At 41.0% G+C, this 14,307-nt stretch overlaps 1 protein-coding gene and 1 long non-coding RNA gene across 4 annotated transcripts in view; one reads left to right on the top strand and one right to left on the bottom strand.

Moving 5' to 3' along the window:
• The window catches only part of FREM1 (FRAS1 related extracellular matrix 1), a 151,329-nt gene that overhangs the window by 87,119 nt on the left and 49,903 nt on the right, over positions 1-14,307 (bottom strand). Inside the window, exons 13-18 of the mRNA XM_089678089.1 lie at positions 13,731-13,939; positions 9,523-9,616; positions 7,401-7,653; positions 6,601-6,795; positions 4,111-4,296; positions 3,166-3,362 (exon numbers count right to left, since the gene is read on the bottom strand). Of these exons, the coding sequence (XP_089534215.1) occupies positions 3,166-3,362; positions 4,111-4,296; positions 6,601-6,795; positions 7,401-7,653; positions 9,523-9,616; positions 13,731-13,939 (1,134 nt within the window). The remainder of the gene's footprint in view (positions 1-3,165; positions 3,363-4,110; positions 4,297-6,600; positions 6,796-7,400; positions 7,654-9,522; positions 9,617-13,730; positions 13,940-14,307) is intronic.
• The window catches only part of LOC149461570 (uncharacterized), a 522,205-nt gene that overhangs the window by 506,373 nt on the left and 1,525 nt on the right, over positions 1-14,307 (top strand). The window lies entirely within an intron of this gene.

Genomic DNA, 14,307 nt, shown 5'->3' with positions numbered 1-14,307 from the left:
TAGCTTTTTATTTTGTCACAAACAAATTTAGTATATAGATGAAACATCTGATCTCATTTCTCCAGAGCCTCTTCCATCTTGTAGAACTCCCTATCCCAACCTGTCTGGCTATCTCCTAATCTGTCCACTCATTTCTTCATGAAGCCTATTCTGCTTCCACATAAAAACTGTCCTTTAACTTTCTTCATCCCGGCTACTGGGAGGGTATTCAATGCCTTTTACAGAAGAACACTGCGCATCAGTGTTTTAGCAGCTCCTAGTTTTGCTTTGCTGCTGCCAGACCATGACCTTGCTCCTGCCCTTCTGCCTCTTTCTGCTCCCATCATTCTTGATCTCAGTTCTGGTTCCTCCTTTCTTCTGCTCCCTGCATCCTCTATTTACCTGATTGTTCCCTTTTTTTGTGTATATAGTTAGTTTATTAGGTTTATGTTACTTTGTTAGGAATTTATCGGTTGTGGGTCACTTATTTTTTATGTTTACTGGTGTGTGCATGTCTTTTGCTTTGTCGTTAATACATTTGCTTCATTATATATTGTTTAGTCTTAGTTTCCTTGTGTAGCTGCACAGAACTGGCTATTTCTGCTGCAGGCTTCTGACATAACACTGACACCCACTGACAATCAGATCAACTGCACTTTGGAACTAGGAGCAATTTTCTCTGAGTATTGCTGTCTTATATCCAGAGGCGGACTGACAACTCATGGGGCCCCCGGGCAATAGGGGATCATGGAGCCCCTGTGTCCTTGCCCAAACTCAAAAAAGCCTATGAAAAAGGTACCACATCTCATGGGGCCCCCTACTGACCCCGGGCCCTCGGGCAGTGCCCGAGTTTCCAAATGGTCAGTCCGCCCCTGCTTATATCAAAAAGCTTCTAGAGGAGGCTATTGCTTGTGTGGTATTGGCATTAGAAAATAAAGAGATTTGTCATTTAATTTGGCAGGATTTCAATGATGAAAAGCTGTTGGAATGCATTCAGGTAGCACATACTTTAGTTATTCAGGGCAGTGAAATGCGGCTTTTGGTTCAGGTCTGTTTTTTAATTGGCTTTGCTTGCTACATCTCATGGCCATGATGTTTTCACTCTTCCCTTTAGTATGCTTCAAGTTACGTTTTTGGCAAGTTTGCTAAAAAATGTCACAGGTTCCTTTTTTGAAAAGTACTCAGCTTGTTCACAGCAGGTGCTGCTAAACAGTATCTCTGTGGTGCACTCTTCAGTCAAGCAAGGGAAATACAAACTGACCTGAATTCAGCCTCTGCTCCCAGCCTATACTATCCTCAATGTCACTTGAATTAGATCTGCCGCTGAACATCAAGAATTTCTTCCTTTGTTACCCTTAGCAACCACAGCTGCTGCTGCTTTACCTCTTGCAAATCAGCACCGTGCTATCATTAACCACACTTCCTCTGCATTTAACCCATTGAAGGCTCCCTCTGCAGCTCCATTACCCATTGGAACCTCTCAGACCTGTTCCTCTGCTTCTGTTACTCTGTCCTTAATTTCCCCCCAGCACTGTTACTACATTTCCATCAGCAGTACACTCTTGTCAGCACCATGCAACTACCTGCTGGACTCCATTATCTAAACCAAAAAAGAAACAGAAATTTGCCCTTGCTCATACAATCCTGACACCATCTACTGCTGCTTCAACCATTATTCAGCCAGTTCCAGGTTCCATGCTGTCTGATGATGGGGTCCAGTCCACTTCCATGCTGTCTGATGATGGAATCCAGTCTGCTTCCACACTGTCTGATGATGAGGTCCAGTCCATTGCCAATACTACCTCTGGTAATCCCCTGTCTTCTGCTATGCCTGCTTGTGATCTGCTACCTGATGCCCAGCTGGACTATTCTGATTCCCTATCTGCTGCTCAACTGGACCCTGTTGACTGGGTTAAGCTGCTGCCTACTGATGGGTCTGAGCCTCTTGGGTTTCCATTGTCATATGGCTTGCATGGGTTGCCTGTTTTAAGATTCCTACTGTTGCCTGTCCTGGGTTCTTTATGCAGCCAGTTGCTTCTGTTGTGCCAAGACCGGGAGGTCCAGATACCCACTTTGAACATGAGAGCTGCATCTGCTATTATAGCCCCAGTAGTAGGGGTCCTCTGGAGAAGAGCAGAGTTCAAACTGAACCTTGTCCTGACCCATGTGTTATCTCTGCGATCCAAGGTGCTTTTTGGGACCTGGTATGGATAACCTGTACTTATGGTAGACCTGAGTAGCAGGTAAAATGTGGAGCAGTCTCTAATAACCTAGATGAGAAAGGTCCAGTTGTGATGGGACACCCTGGCATCAAGGTACCTGTATGGACCAAGGATTCCAGAGTTAGGCCTTCAGGTTGCCTTCAGAATCCCAGCATTTGGATGTATGCTACATTAAAGAATTATAAGTTTTTACTTTTGCACCTTCTTAGGTATCTGACCAGCAGGGAACCCAGACAGTTTTCAGACCCTGGCAGTAGGGTACTCAGTCAGCCTCTAGATCCTGATTGTGGGGCATAGTGAAGCATGAAAGATGGCCACCCCTTTAGGCGGGGGAACTGTCATGACCTGGTTCGCCTGCTGGTGGCACTGTGGTTCTATGTGGTTCTCTGGGTGGAAAGCTGTAGTTCCGGTCTCTCAGCAATCAGCAGGTTCCAGTAACCAGCTCCACCTGGTCTGAACTGCTGGGAGGGTATTTAATGCATTTTCCATTATTGTGCTGCGCATCAGTGTTTTGGCAGCTCTTGCCCTGTTCCTAGTTTTGCTTCGCTGCTGCCACACCCTATTGTTCTGTATCCCCCTTTTATGTATACAGTTAGTTTGTTAGGTTTCTGTTACTAAATTAAGCATTTTTGGTTGTGGGTCACTTGTTTTTAATGTTTGATGTGTGCATGTCTTTTGCTTTGCTGTCAATAAATATACTTCATTATATATTGTTTGGTTCCAGTTTCCTTGTGTAGCTACACAGATTTGGCCATGTCTGCTGCAGACTCCTGACAACTGATCTGAGCTGCAGATGAAATTATTAGTATACGTAGCTGTGGGGGCTAGTACTAAAATGACTCTGTTGTTTTGTCCTACGTGGGCAGAGCATAGGCCCACTTTAAAGCAGTCTAAAGGTTACGTGATGTGAGATCTCCACATCACAAGTCACCTAGCTCACACAGGAATTCGTAGCATTTCTTACAGTAATATTCCTGGCCATGAACTCTGGAACTTCATCATTTGTTGGATTGATTACAATGTAAAAAGGCTTCTCCACTGAGCGATGTTTCCCATCAGTGACATAAAACATAAACTGGTCTGCTGTTGGCTCCATTCTTTGATGCCTTGACTGAACATAATTCACATTGTGTAATATAATATCTTTCAGCATGAATGTATCTGGGATAAAACAAAAACGAAAGTTGGTAAATATTTGGAAATTTGATTATTTGCAAACATAACATTTTTTAAATGTATTTCCATCAATTTAAGGAACTTTCCTTTTGACTGCAAGATGTGCTATTGTCAAGGGGGGATGCATGCTTGTTTATCAACAGACGCCTTTAGGAAACATACATTAGAAATGCTAGCAGATAGACTATGTCCACGCATGACCAAAGGCAAACCAGTTATCTCCTTGGCACCTTAAGTTCTATAAGCTAGACTGCAGGCTATTTTTGTGCTTGTTCTTTTTTAATACCATCTGCTGTGTATACATACTTTCACCATCACAGCTACAGATGAATAAAAATCTAGCTCCCAACATTTCAGTTTTGACAGATATTTTGCATAATGTGCCATGTTTAAATAAGGTAGCAGCATTTCTGGAAAGATAACAAAATTCCATTGTAGCTTTATAAAATAATGCCACATGCTGTGAAAAGTCTATTCTGGGAACAATACAATATGTTAAATTGTGGTGATCATTTAAGAGGAAACTGCATATTAAAGATTTACTTTTATTTTCTTTTTTAATGTTTCTTATCAGTCAGGAGCAGGGATAGACAACCTTCAGCAGTTCTGGGTTGTGGCTAGCTTGCTAACTGACTGTGGAGAAGGTCTTTCAGCAACAGGAGTGTGAAAGACATCTCCCTGAGATCTAGTTAATGTTTTATCATCCAACTACAATATGTATAAAGTTACTTACCAATGCTTATTCCCGTGTTACTTTTCTCAAAGCCTGGGGATGGGAGGACGTTTTCAATGTAGCCATACTGAGGAGGTGATACCAGTATGAATTTCAAATTGTTATTGTCTGTATCAGGATCATTGGCAAGCAAGTGGTTTACTGAAAATGCACTCGACTTCCCTTCATCAACAGAAAATATATCACCTGTGCCAGAACAAAGAAAAGAACCACAATAGTAAAATCAGTCTGTATATGCAGTAAAGCATGCTTGTTATACTCACTGAGGAAGCTAAGGGGTTAATCCTCTGCATTGAATAAAAAGGCTGTTTGATCCTGACTTCTCTGATCCTCACCTTCTTCCAGTGACCCCCTCCTATCGCCTAATAAGACATATCATGTGGAGTCACTCTGCATATGCTCAGTTTGGTGTGTATTGCTAGAGAGTTTTTTTTTCTTGGGAGAGTGCATATGATCAGCACAGGGCAAATCAGCACTGTCCAGACAGAGATCAGGGGTTCTGCATCCTCCTAGAGCAGAATGAAAACTCCTCGTACAGACTTTAACATGTGCTTTGCTGGACACTGATAGAAGTCACAAGACTGCTCTAACTGCAGATGAGAAAAGGTATGTAGTAGTTTATATTTACTAACATAATTGCATTTCCATGTTCTGTGTACTGTGCGAGACCAGATATAGTGAATGCAGGGTCCTAGGTTTAGTAACACTTTAAGGATTATGCCTTTCCAATTATCTGATCTATATCCCAAATGCAGAAAGGGACATTATGACCCCATGCTATACCTGAATAGTCCGTAACAGATGTCATGACTATTAAATCTCTGTAACTCTCAAACACTGCATTCTGGAAAAGGTGGAGCAAATCATTCTCTGCATATAGCTTAAAGGAAAACTTCACTTTCATTAAAAAAGATACCATATGTCATCACGACATAAGCCATTTTGTTATTATTACTTTTCTATTAAACTGCAACTGCTATCATTTTCTGAAACTGTCAAATTTTGCTTCTTTTCCATATTTCAACATGAAGACTTTCCATACACCATTGGTGTAAACAGGGCTGCTGTTAGAAACCACGGGGCCCCATACAGTCAATCTGTCAGGGCCCCCTAAAAAAAACACAGCTTACTATGCTTTAGTTATGAGTGAACAAAGTGAGTGATCAGTACCAATTACTCATTGTATTTATTCAGGAAAGGAAGGGGCTGGTAAATGTGACATATTTACTGGACTCTTCCCCCACTCTCCATCCTGAAAGATTCTATTGTGTGCTTGCAGCTGCCGGCGAGAAGGAGAGGAGGGAAGCCGGCAGCACCGTGGGGGCACACTGAAATGCGTTGGCAGTAGGGGGACATGTATGATGTACAGGGAGGGCGATGGGTACACTTACTGGAGGCAATTACTGGAACCGATCCCCTGTATGGCTGTCTCTGCAGCAACTGAAAGTCAGTGTGAGGGAAAGGAGAAGAAGCCAGCTTTCAGTTGCTGCAGAGACAGCCATACAGGGGATAGTTTCCAGTAATTACCCCCCCCCTGCCGTGCTGATCTCCCTCACTGTCCACATCTGATTCACCCAGCTGCCTGGGCCCTCCTGCTTTCCTGGGCCCCGTACAGGAGGGCTGGTGTTATGCCCTTATCCACAGCCCTGGGTGTGAAATGCCCCAAAAAATGTCATTACATGTCTGCCTGATTCTCCCATTGGTTTTCCAAGAAGTCTGCTCTGAGATAAAAGTCACATTTTAGGCATCCCCCGCAAGAAGACTTTCATTTTTTACATGATTTTCAAGGTTTTCTTAAATACTTACAATGTATATAGATCATGTAGAGTGGATTGTTTTTTAAAACAAAACTGGAGTTGAATTTCAATAAAGCAAGAAAAGACAAGAGGTGAAAAGCTTATCTGTGCTGTTCCTGTGATGGTTTCACACAAGTCAAAATGATCACTTTTCTTTAATCTGAGAACTGCCCATGTCAACCTCTCGTGTAATGTGCTGAATGATTTTGGGTGTCCAAGACCAGCCCCTGGATTACAGAGATGTGAGTCTGCGTGGGGCAGCATAGTGATAGCTGCTAGTTGTCTATTATTATTGCTGGTGTACTAATTATGGCCAAAATTATTGAGTTGTGCTATATTATTGCGCAAATGGGGTAATCTTTAACAAAATGTTAATGGCATGCTACTAAGCAATTGAAAATTTGCAGTGTATCTGAGCTCTATTGTGTTACTGTCTACAGCACAAACACAGAGATATATGTGTTTAGCTTGATTTTTATTTCTCCATTTGGTTTCTTGCAGTTTTTTAATTACAGAGACATATTAAAGTATATATTTAAAATATTGCTAACAACAGGAGGTATCAAAAGTTTACATACACTGAAGAATGTAATATAATGTAGTTTAGCCTTTTATTACTTAAAATTCTCAGTAAGACATTCAGTTAAATATGTGATTATTATTGCTCACTAAATGTAATATAAAATCTTCTTACCTATTGTAATAGATGGTGCCTGGTTATCTACTGGTAAAACTGTGATATTAAGGTCATATACAGGAAACGAATCATGATTTGGCAGTAAAGGATTATGATGTGTATTAAAACAGCATTTTATATCTGCATCCAATTCAGCATCAGAAATAACAAGTGTTATCGTGTCAAAGCAAGGCTCCAATCCAATTTCTCCACCTGTTAAAATGAAATGTTTTTGATAATTGAAAAAAAAGATAAGCATTTCAAAATTGAAACATGCAAAGTGTTCATTAATTCTTAAAGCAAACTTGCCAGCCATTATTACCTTTCTAACTGTCTAATCCTGGTTGCATTTTGCTGTTAACCCTACACTACTTTGAAGAACCTGGATCCAAGTCACACCCTCCTACAACTCTCCCATCCAATGATTTTGCTTTTTTTGGCCACTGATGCATTACCACCAGAAAAGCGGGTGGAGGGTGGGGCTTACTGCCAAAGTTAGAGAAGTTAAGCCCTTATGAACATAATGAAACTAGAATAGTCTTCCCTGGCTATAAAAGTAAAAGGTCTCAGCCAGGGGCGGACTGACAACTCATGGGGCCCCGGGCAATAGGGGATCATGGGGCCCCTGTGTCCTTGCCCAAACTCAAAAAAGCCTATGAAAAGGTACCAGGGGCATCTCATGGGGCCCCCTACTGACCCCAGACCCTCAGGCAGTGCCCGAGTTGCCAAATGGTCAGTCCACCCCTGGTCTCAGCTAGGAGCTTAAAATGTCTATTTCATTTTAAATTAGGTAAGTTTTCTTTACTTTGCATACATACCTGTATGCCTGTAGATAACAGTTCTTTGAAGTATATCCCTTTGGGAGAATCGGTCAACAGTGATTCCAGCCTTCAGGACAACACCCCAACGAGGCTGACGAGCAATCATGAACATCAGCTTCATATCATCACTGTCTGCATCAACAGCATAGATGTAATCCGTGGAAATCACCACCTCTTTACCTTCTACACAATATATGGTAGGTAATAGATTGTCCTTCATAACTGGTGGTTCATCATTTACAGGGAAAACCTGCAATATAGATTTCCTTATTGATAAAATGGTTGATCAGGAATATAAAAACTTTTCTGAAGGCATTTGGCAATCAAGGGCAGCACAGTGGCTACGAGGTTAGCACTTCTGCTTGGCAGCACTAGGGTTGTTGTTTCAAGTCCCAACCACGGTACCACCTGTCTGGAGTTTGCATGTACTCCCTTAGCTTGTGTGGGTTTTCACTGGGTACTCTGATTTCCTCCCACACTCCGAACACATGCTGGGAGGTAAATTGGCCCTAGTATGTATGTAAGTCAGTTATATACCTTAGATTGTAAACTCCTTGAGGGTAGGGACTGATGTGAATGTAAAACGCTTTATAAATTGATGATGCTTTATAAGTACCTGTAATAAATAAAATAATTCATTGTAACTATTGTACTGGGGATGAAGCTTCATCCAAGAGAAATACAGGGGCAAGCAAACTCTGGGAATGGTACAGACCTCATACACACTGTAAATGTCAAATGTCTGTTTTACAGGCACTTGACAGTTTTTCTTTTTGCCCCTAAATGCCCCTCTGTGTTAGCCTATGTGTCCATGCATATAGGCGTTTACAGGCATTTAGAGGCAGGGGGATTTAGAGGCAGAAATCTAAATACACCAAATCGTGTTGAGGAGAGGAGCTTTTGGGCAGAAAAGAACGTCAGATGTATCTAAATGCACGTAAGCACATCTAAACGTGCCTAAATGCTAGGTGTATTTAGCATTTGAACGTTCATTCATTTCAATTGCCAGAATAAATTACTATTCTGGCCGATGAAATGAATAAATGCCCAAACACTTAACACACCTGAACACGTCTAAACGTCTTTGAAAAATGCAGCATTCGGCGCATTTTTAATGCTACTTTTCTCCTGTAAGGAGAAAGAGGCCTTAGAGGTACCATTATTCATTTTTTTTCAGACTGTCCAATTTAATTTGTAAACAAGAGTACCCATAATATACAATTATATTGGTGGAGTTTACATGTATGTCAGTTTTAATATATAAATAATTTTGCAAAATGGCAGAGCTAGGCACAATTTTACCTTGCAGTCAGTCACCAGCCAATCAGAAAACATATTTAACTGATCCAAGTCTATAATGATGAAACTATACTTAAGCTAGCTTTACACAGTTTAGTTCTTATTCGCTTAGAGAGCGGGTTTAACAAAAAAACTGGCCCAATTCCCCCATCCATAAATGCGCTATTGAATTCTGATAGTGGGGACACACCCCTGCTATCAAGAATACACAGATCAGTGCTGCAGCCGCTGATCGAACAGCTTTTATCCAACAGGGCAACTGAACAAATGTCGATCAGTAGATTGACTTCTGTTCAATTGCAGTGGCCACACATGGTTTGAATTCAATTTGAAATTTTGATCCATCTATGGCCCCATTTACTTTCTAAGCAACATGGAAGAATGTAAAATGTATACTCTCATATAGTTTGTGTTTGTGTCTATGTCATCTACACTACAGAGCAGGGGTATAAACAATGAAATATCAGGTGTGAAGCTACCCAAATATTACATGCTCAGAGGTCTCCATACACAGAATCTAAGGTTCAAATTTGTAAACAAATACCTGGGAGACAGAGGCTAAGGACATCATACATTTTTATGGAAAGGATACCAATATCTTTTTTTTTAACTGCTCTGGCAAAATGCTTTGACATTTAAGATAAAAATAGTGCCTAGTGTAATTTTCCTTTGATCATATCAAACCCTAATTCAACATACTTTATGAACCCAGCAAGAAATGTATCGCTAATGCCCGGAAATAATTGTTTTATACAAAGGCATTATTTTATGCCTATGGATTTACTTATGATTGATTACTTTCATATTTAAAGTAACGGACCTGTATTTTTAGGAGAAAGTCAGCAGAATTGATCCCATCTGTAGCAATAAATGTAACTTCATCCCACAAGGATTCAGAACCATCATGCTGATACCTTTGGTAACAGGAAAACATGTTAGTTGCCAGTATATTAAAAAGGAAATGTGTAGTGTGAATGCATATATTTATTCTTTTTTATGTAAGAGTGATTTGAATAGCAGGACCCCAGGTTACACGCAGAGCTGAATGAATCAACAGATTTGTACACATCCCCTCCCCAGACCCTCCCCTGTGGATCCACAGTCTGTGGAAGAAATTAGCAGAGGGCAGAGTTAATGTAGGGATCTCCTAGTAGCGTCTGCTGCACAGACTAATGCACAGAAGCATCCGATAATAGGTGTTTAATTAGGGTTTTATACAAATAAATATAAGGATTTAAAAAAAACACTAACGCTTTCCTGTACGTATTACTATGCTTGAGTAAAATCCTGCTTAATCAGCATTGCTTTGAAATGATCAGACCAAAAATAATTATATCAAAGGTATATTGTTCAATTATTATTATTATTATTATACAGTATTTATATAGCACCAAAAGGTTTGCTCAGCGCTGTACACTATAGTGGGGGACAGAACATGAGACAGTACAGTAACAGAACAATAAACGAGGAGTTTAAGGGCCCTGCTCTTTCAAGCTTAGAATCTAGGAGGGAGGGGATAGTGGTACAGGAGGAATTGGCTGTGTGGGATGGAGTGGTAGGAGGAGTGGAGGAGATGGGCTGTTAGGTGAGGGTGGGGTAGGCTTCCCCGAAGAGATGGGTTTTCAGGGTGCACCTAAAGGTGAGGAGGGTAGGTGACAGTCTGATGGATTGGGGTAGTGAGTTCCAGAGGTTGGGGGAAGTCCTGGAGAAGTCCTGCAGTCGGGCGTGGGAGGAGGAGACCAGGGAGCTAGAAAGTAGGAGGTCTTGTGAGGAGCGAAGAGTACGGGTTGGGTGGTATTTGAGTATCAGGTCGGTGAGGTAGTTTGGGGCAGCATTATGAATGGCTTTGTATGTCAATATTAGTAGTTTGAATTTAATGCGTTGGGCAATCGGAGGCCAGTGGAGGGAATGACAGAGGGGGGTGGCAGAAGCGGGGCGGTTGGTAAGGTGGATGAGTCTGGCTGCTGAGTTCAGGATAGACTGAGGCAGGGATAGCCTGTGTTGGGGTAGGCCGGTGAGAAGGGAGTTGCAGTAGTCCAGACGTGAGATAATAAGGGAGTGAACGAGTTGTTTAATAGTGTCTGGGGTTAGGAACTAATGTATTTTGGAGATGTTGCAGAGGTGGAGCCTGCATGAGTTTGCCAGCGATGGGACATGGGGTTGGAAGGACAGGTTTGAGTCTAGAGTGACACCTAGGACTTTGGCTTGCGGGGTGGGACTGATGGTGGCGTTGTTGGTTGTGATGGAGAGGATGGGGGGGGGGGCACGGGCTGGGGGGAAAATTAGGAGCTCGGTTTTGGAAAGGTTCAATTTGAGGAAATGGAGGGACTTCCAGTCTAATATGTCATTCAGTAGGTGGGTGATACGGGCGGAGACTAAAGGGGTGGAGAGATAAATTATATAGTAGTGAAAATCAGATATTGGATAATGCATTGATTGCTGAAGTAATTTTTTCAGCAGAGTCCAAGAAAGTACTTATCCAAAATTCTGCAGCCTTGCCACAGTTAAAATCAGTTATAGAAAACCAAGAAGTCAGAGACCCACCATCAGTAGCCGAGCTGTACACTAGAATTGAACACACTTACTGCACAGTTGAATAATACCCTGGACATGCACTATAGAGTTTTGGGAGCTTTGGCACCCCCAGGAAGATCCAATATAGCAGGACCTTTTGGGTAAGAACCAGTTTCTTTTGCCCTAATAATAGCTGTCTGGAGAGCTGGGAGATCTGCCCCCCTCTTTCTTCTTGTATTTTTCTTTCTCTATCATCTACCTACTTTGTGAGACATTTGTTGTGATGTAAACCTTGTCTTCAAGCTTGACGCAAACAAGATACCCACTGTCTGCTTATTGGCTCACACTTCTAGAACAGAGGAATTATTCTCTGGGTGGATAAGTTCTTTATTAAGGTTCTTCACTTGGTGAAGTTTAACCACTTTCTGTCCACCCTATAGCAGATTTACTGCTACAGGGAGGACGTTCTGTGCAAAATTGCGTATATAAACTATAGGGGGCAAGCGTGAGTGGCCTGAGCTTTGCTTCTGCTGTGATTGGATACAGCAGAAGCCAATCAGCAGGTGCCGGCCAATGAATGATAATGTTTTCAGTGTTGTTGATATTGAACCTTGCTACCCATCTTTTCTAAGGCACATGTATAACCTTTCCTACTGTCGTAGAAGCTAAATCGATAGTTGCTGGATTACATATCACTTGACTGTATGATACTACTCTTTACTTTTTCACCCTGTCTCACGGAGTACTGTACTATTTGGAAAATGTTTAATAAAATTGTTATTTATATTAAAAAAAAAGAAAACCAAGGAATCATAGTTAAAATACTCAGGGACATGAGGGATCCATGGCACCTTCCCTTTAGTAGTAACATCCACCAGACATGCACATACTGTATCAATTTAGCTACCTGGAATCACAGCTTTTTTAAGCTTATACAGTTGTGCTCAAAAGTTTGCATACCCTGGCAGAAATTGTGAAATTTTGGCATTGATATTGAAAATATGACTGATCATGCCGAAAAATGCTCTTTTATTGAAGGATGATGATCATATGAAGCCATTTATTATCAAATAGTTGTTTGGCTCCTTTTTAAATCATTGCTTTTTAAATTGCAGTTAGTGTCAGTGTATAAATAATCAATGAGTTTGTTAGCTCTTATGTGGAAGCACTGACTAGGCTAGATACTGAGCCATGTGGATCAGAAAAGAACTGTCAAAAATCCTGCGTAACAAGGTAATGGAACTTTATAAAGATGGAAAGGACACAAAAAGATGTCCAAAGCCTTGAATATGCCAGTCATCACTTCCACTAAGAAGTAGAAAATTCAGGGACCTCTTGATAACAAGCCAAGTACAGGTAGACCAAGAAAGATTGCAGCCACAACTGCCAGCAGAATTGTTCGGGATACAAAGGTAAACCCATAGGTAACCACAAGAAAAATACAGGCTGCTTTGGAAAAAGACAGCGAGGTTGCTTTGAAGGTGCACAATATGATGACACTTGAACAAAAATGAGCTGCATGGTCAAGGTGCCAGAAAGAAACCTTTACTGCGTCAATGACACAAAAAGGCCTGGTTAGGCATGTCAAGATGTTGTCAGGCATATTGTAACTGGGCTTTTTGTGGCATTGGTGCTTCTTTCTGGCACCTCGACCAAGCAGCTCATTTTTGTTCAAGTATCACCATATTGTACTCCTTAAAAACAACCACACCATCTTTTTCCAGAGCAGCCTGCATTTCTTTTGAGGTTGCCAGTGGGTTTTTCTTTGAATGCCGGACAATTCTTCTGGCAGTTGTGGCTGCAATCTTTCTTGGTCTACCTGACCTTGGCTTGGTATCAAGAGATCCCCGAACTTTCCACTTCTTAATAGGTGATTTACCAGTACTGAATGGAATATGTTTGATAATAAATGGCTTCATTTGATTATAGTCCATCAATAAAAGAGCATTTTTTGGCATAATCAGTCATATTTTCAATATCAATGCCAAAATTTCACAATTTCTGCCACGGTATGCAAACTTTTGAGCACAACTGTAAATACACCAGAATTATGTTATTGTGTGAGGGTGGCCATTATGGTAGAGGAAGGGTTTTTAGTTCTTCATACCAGAGCCTCTATCGAGGAGAGCAATGAGCAGTACAACATTAACATCACCAAATCTCCTGAAACCAGCAGTAAGAGGAAGCAGTGCCTTAATCTCACACTGCAGATATACTGTACAAGAGTGCCTAGGCACCCTCACATACCAAGGGCACTGCTATATTTCAGGGGGAATTCTTGAAAAAAGGTAAATTTTCAGGGTATTGCTTAGGTACAATTTGTCTTTCTAAATGTCCCCTATATCATAGCAACTCTTCACAACCATAGAGTCACTAAAAATTGTTAGTTCTGCTACAAATGTTGCTACACTACTGGCAAATTGTTTTACATTGCTTAATACGTGGAGATACTTAGCCAAAAAATATCTTTAAATATTGCACAAAAAAAGAAACAGGTATTTCAGCAGTCCTAACCTAACTTTTAGCATGCCCAGGTCTTGGTAGCTGAATTGTTCTCCTTCATTCACAGCTCTTCCATCCAGCTGAACCATTCCATGTAAAGGTGCTTTCTGCAGAATAATGCCAAGATGATCCTGTGGTGTGTCCTTGTCAATGATACGAATATAATCCATTGTCAACTGTTGAGAGCCGCCTTCCTCCACACTCATGTCAAATGGAAATACCTAAACAATACATTTTCTTGGTTACTATGTTTTAGCAGAAAATACATACTTATAATATTCAAAGTGAATAAATAATCAAGGGTATATTTAGAAAAGCTAAAAAGGTTTAAATATTCCAGCAGATTGTTTTGTGATTGCCTAAGCTTTCATGTTTATATATTTAACTTCTTAATGGCGTCCTTTTGCATAAATGTGGCAGCACAGAGGTGGCCTTCAACACAAAGCTGCCACATGTATAAGTACAGCTGGTGTCCCTTGTTTGTGCTCAATCAGCAACCCCAACATGCTCTTTTTGACCAATACTAGAATTATGTAATGTTTTACACTATCAACTCTGCTGACACTTTATTTACACAACAGACCCAGTG

Source organism: Staurois parvus, unplaced genomic scaffold (genome assembly GCF_062004578.1).
Source record: "Staurois parvus isolate SC_StPar_1 unplaced genomic scaffold, SC_StPar_1.0 ptg000198l, whole genome shotgun sequence".
In the NCBI taxonomy this organism is placed as follows: Eukaryota; Metazoa; Chordata; class Amphibia; order Anura; family Ranidae; genus Staurois; species Staurois parvus.
Note: the sequence above shows the minus strand (reverse complement) of the source record. Positions and strands in the feature narration are given on the sequence as shown.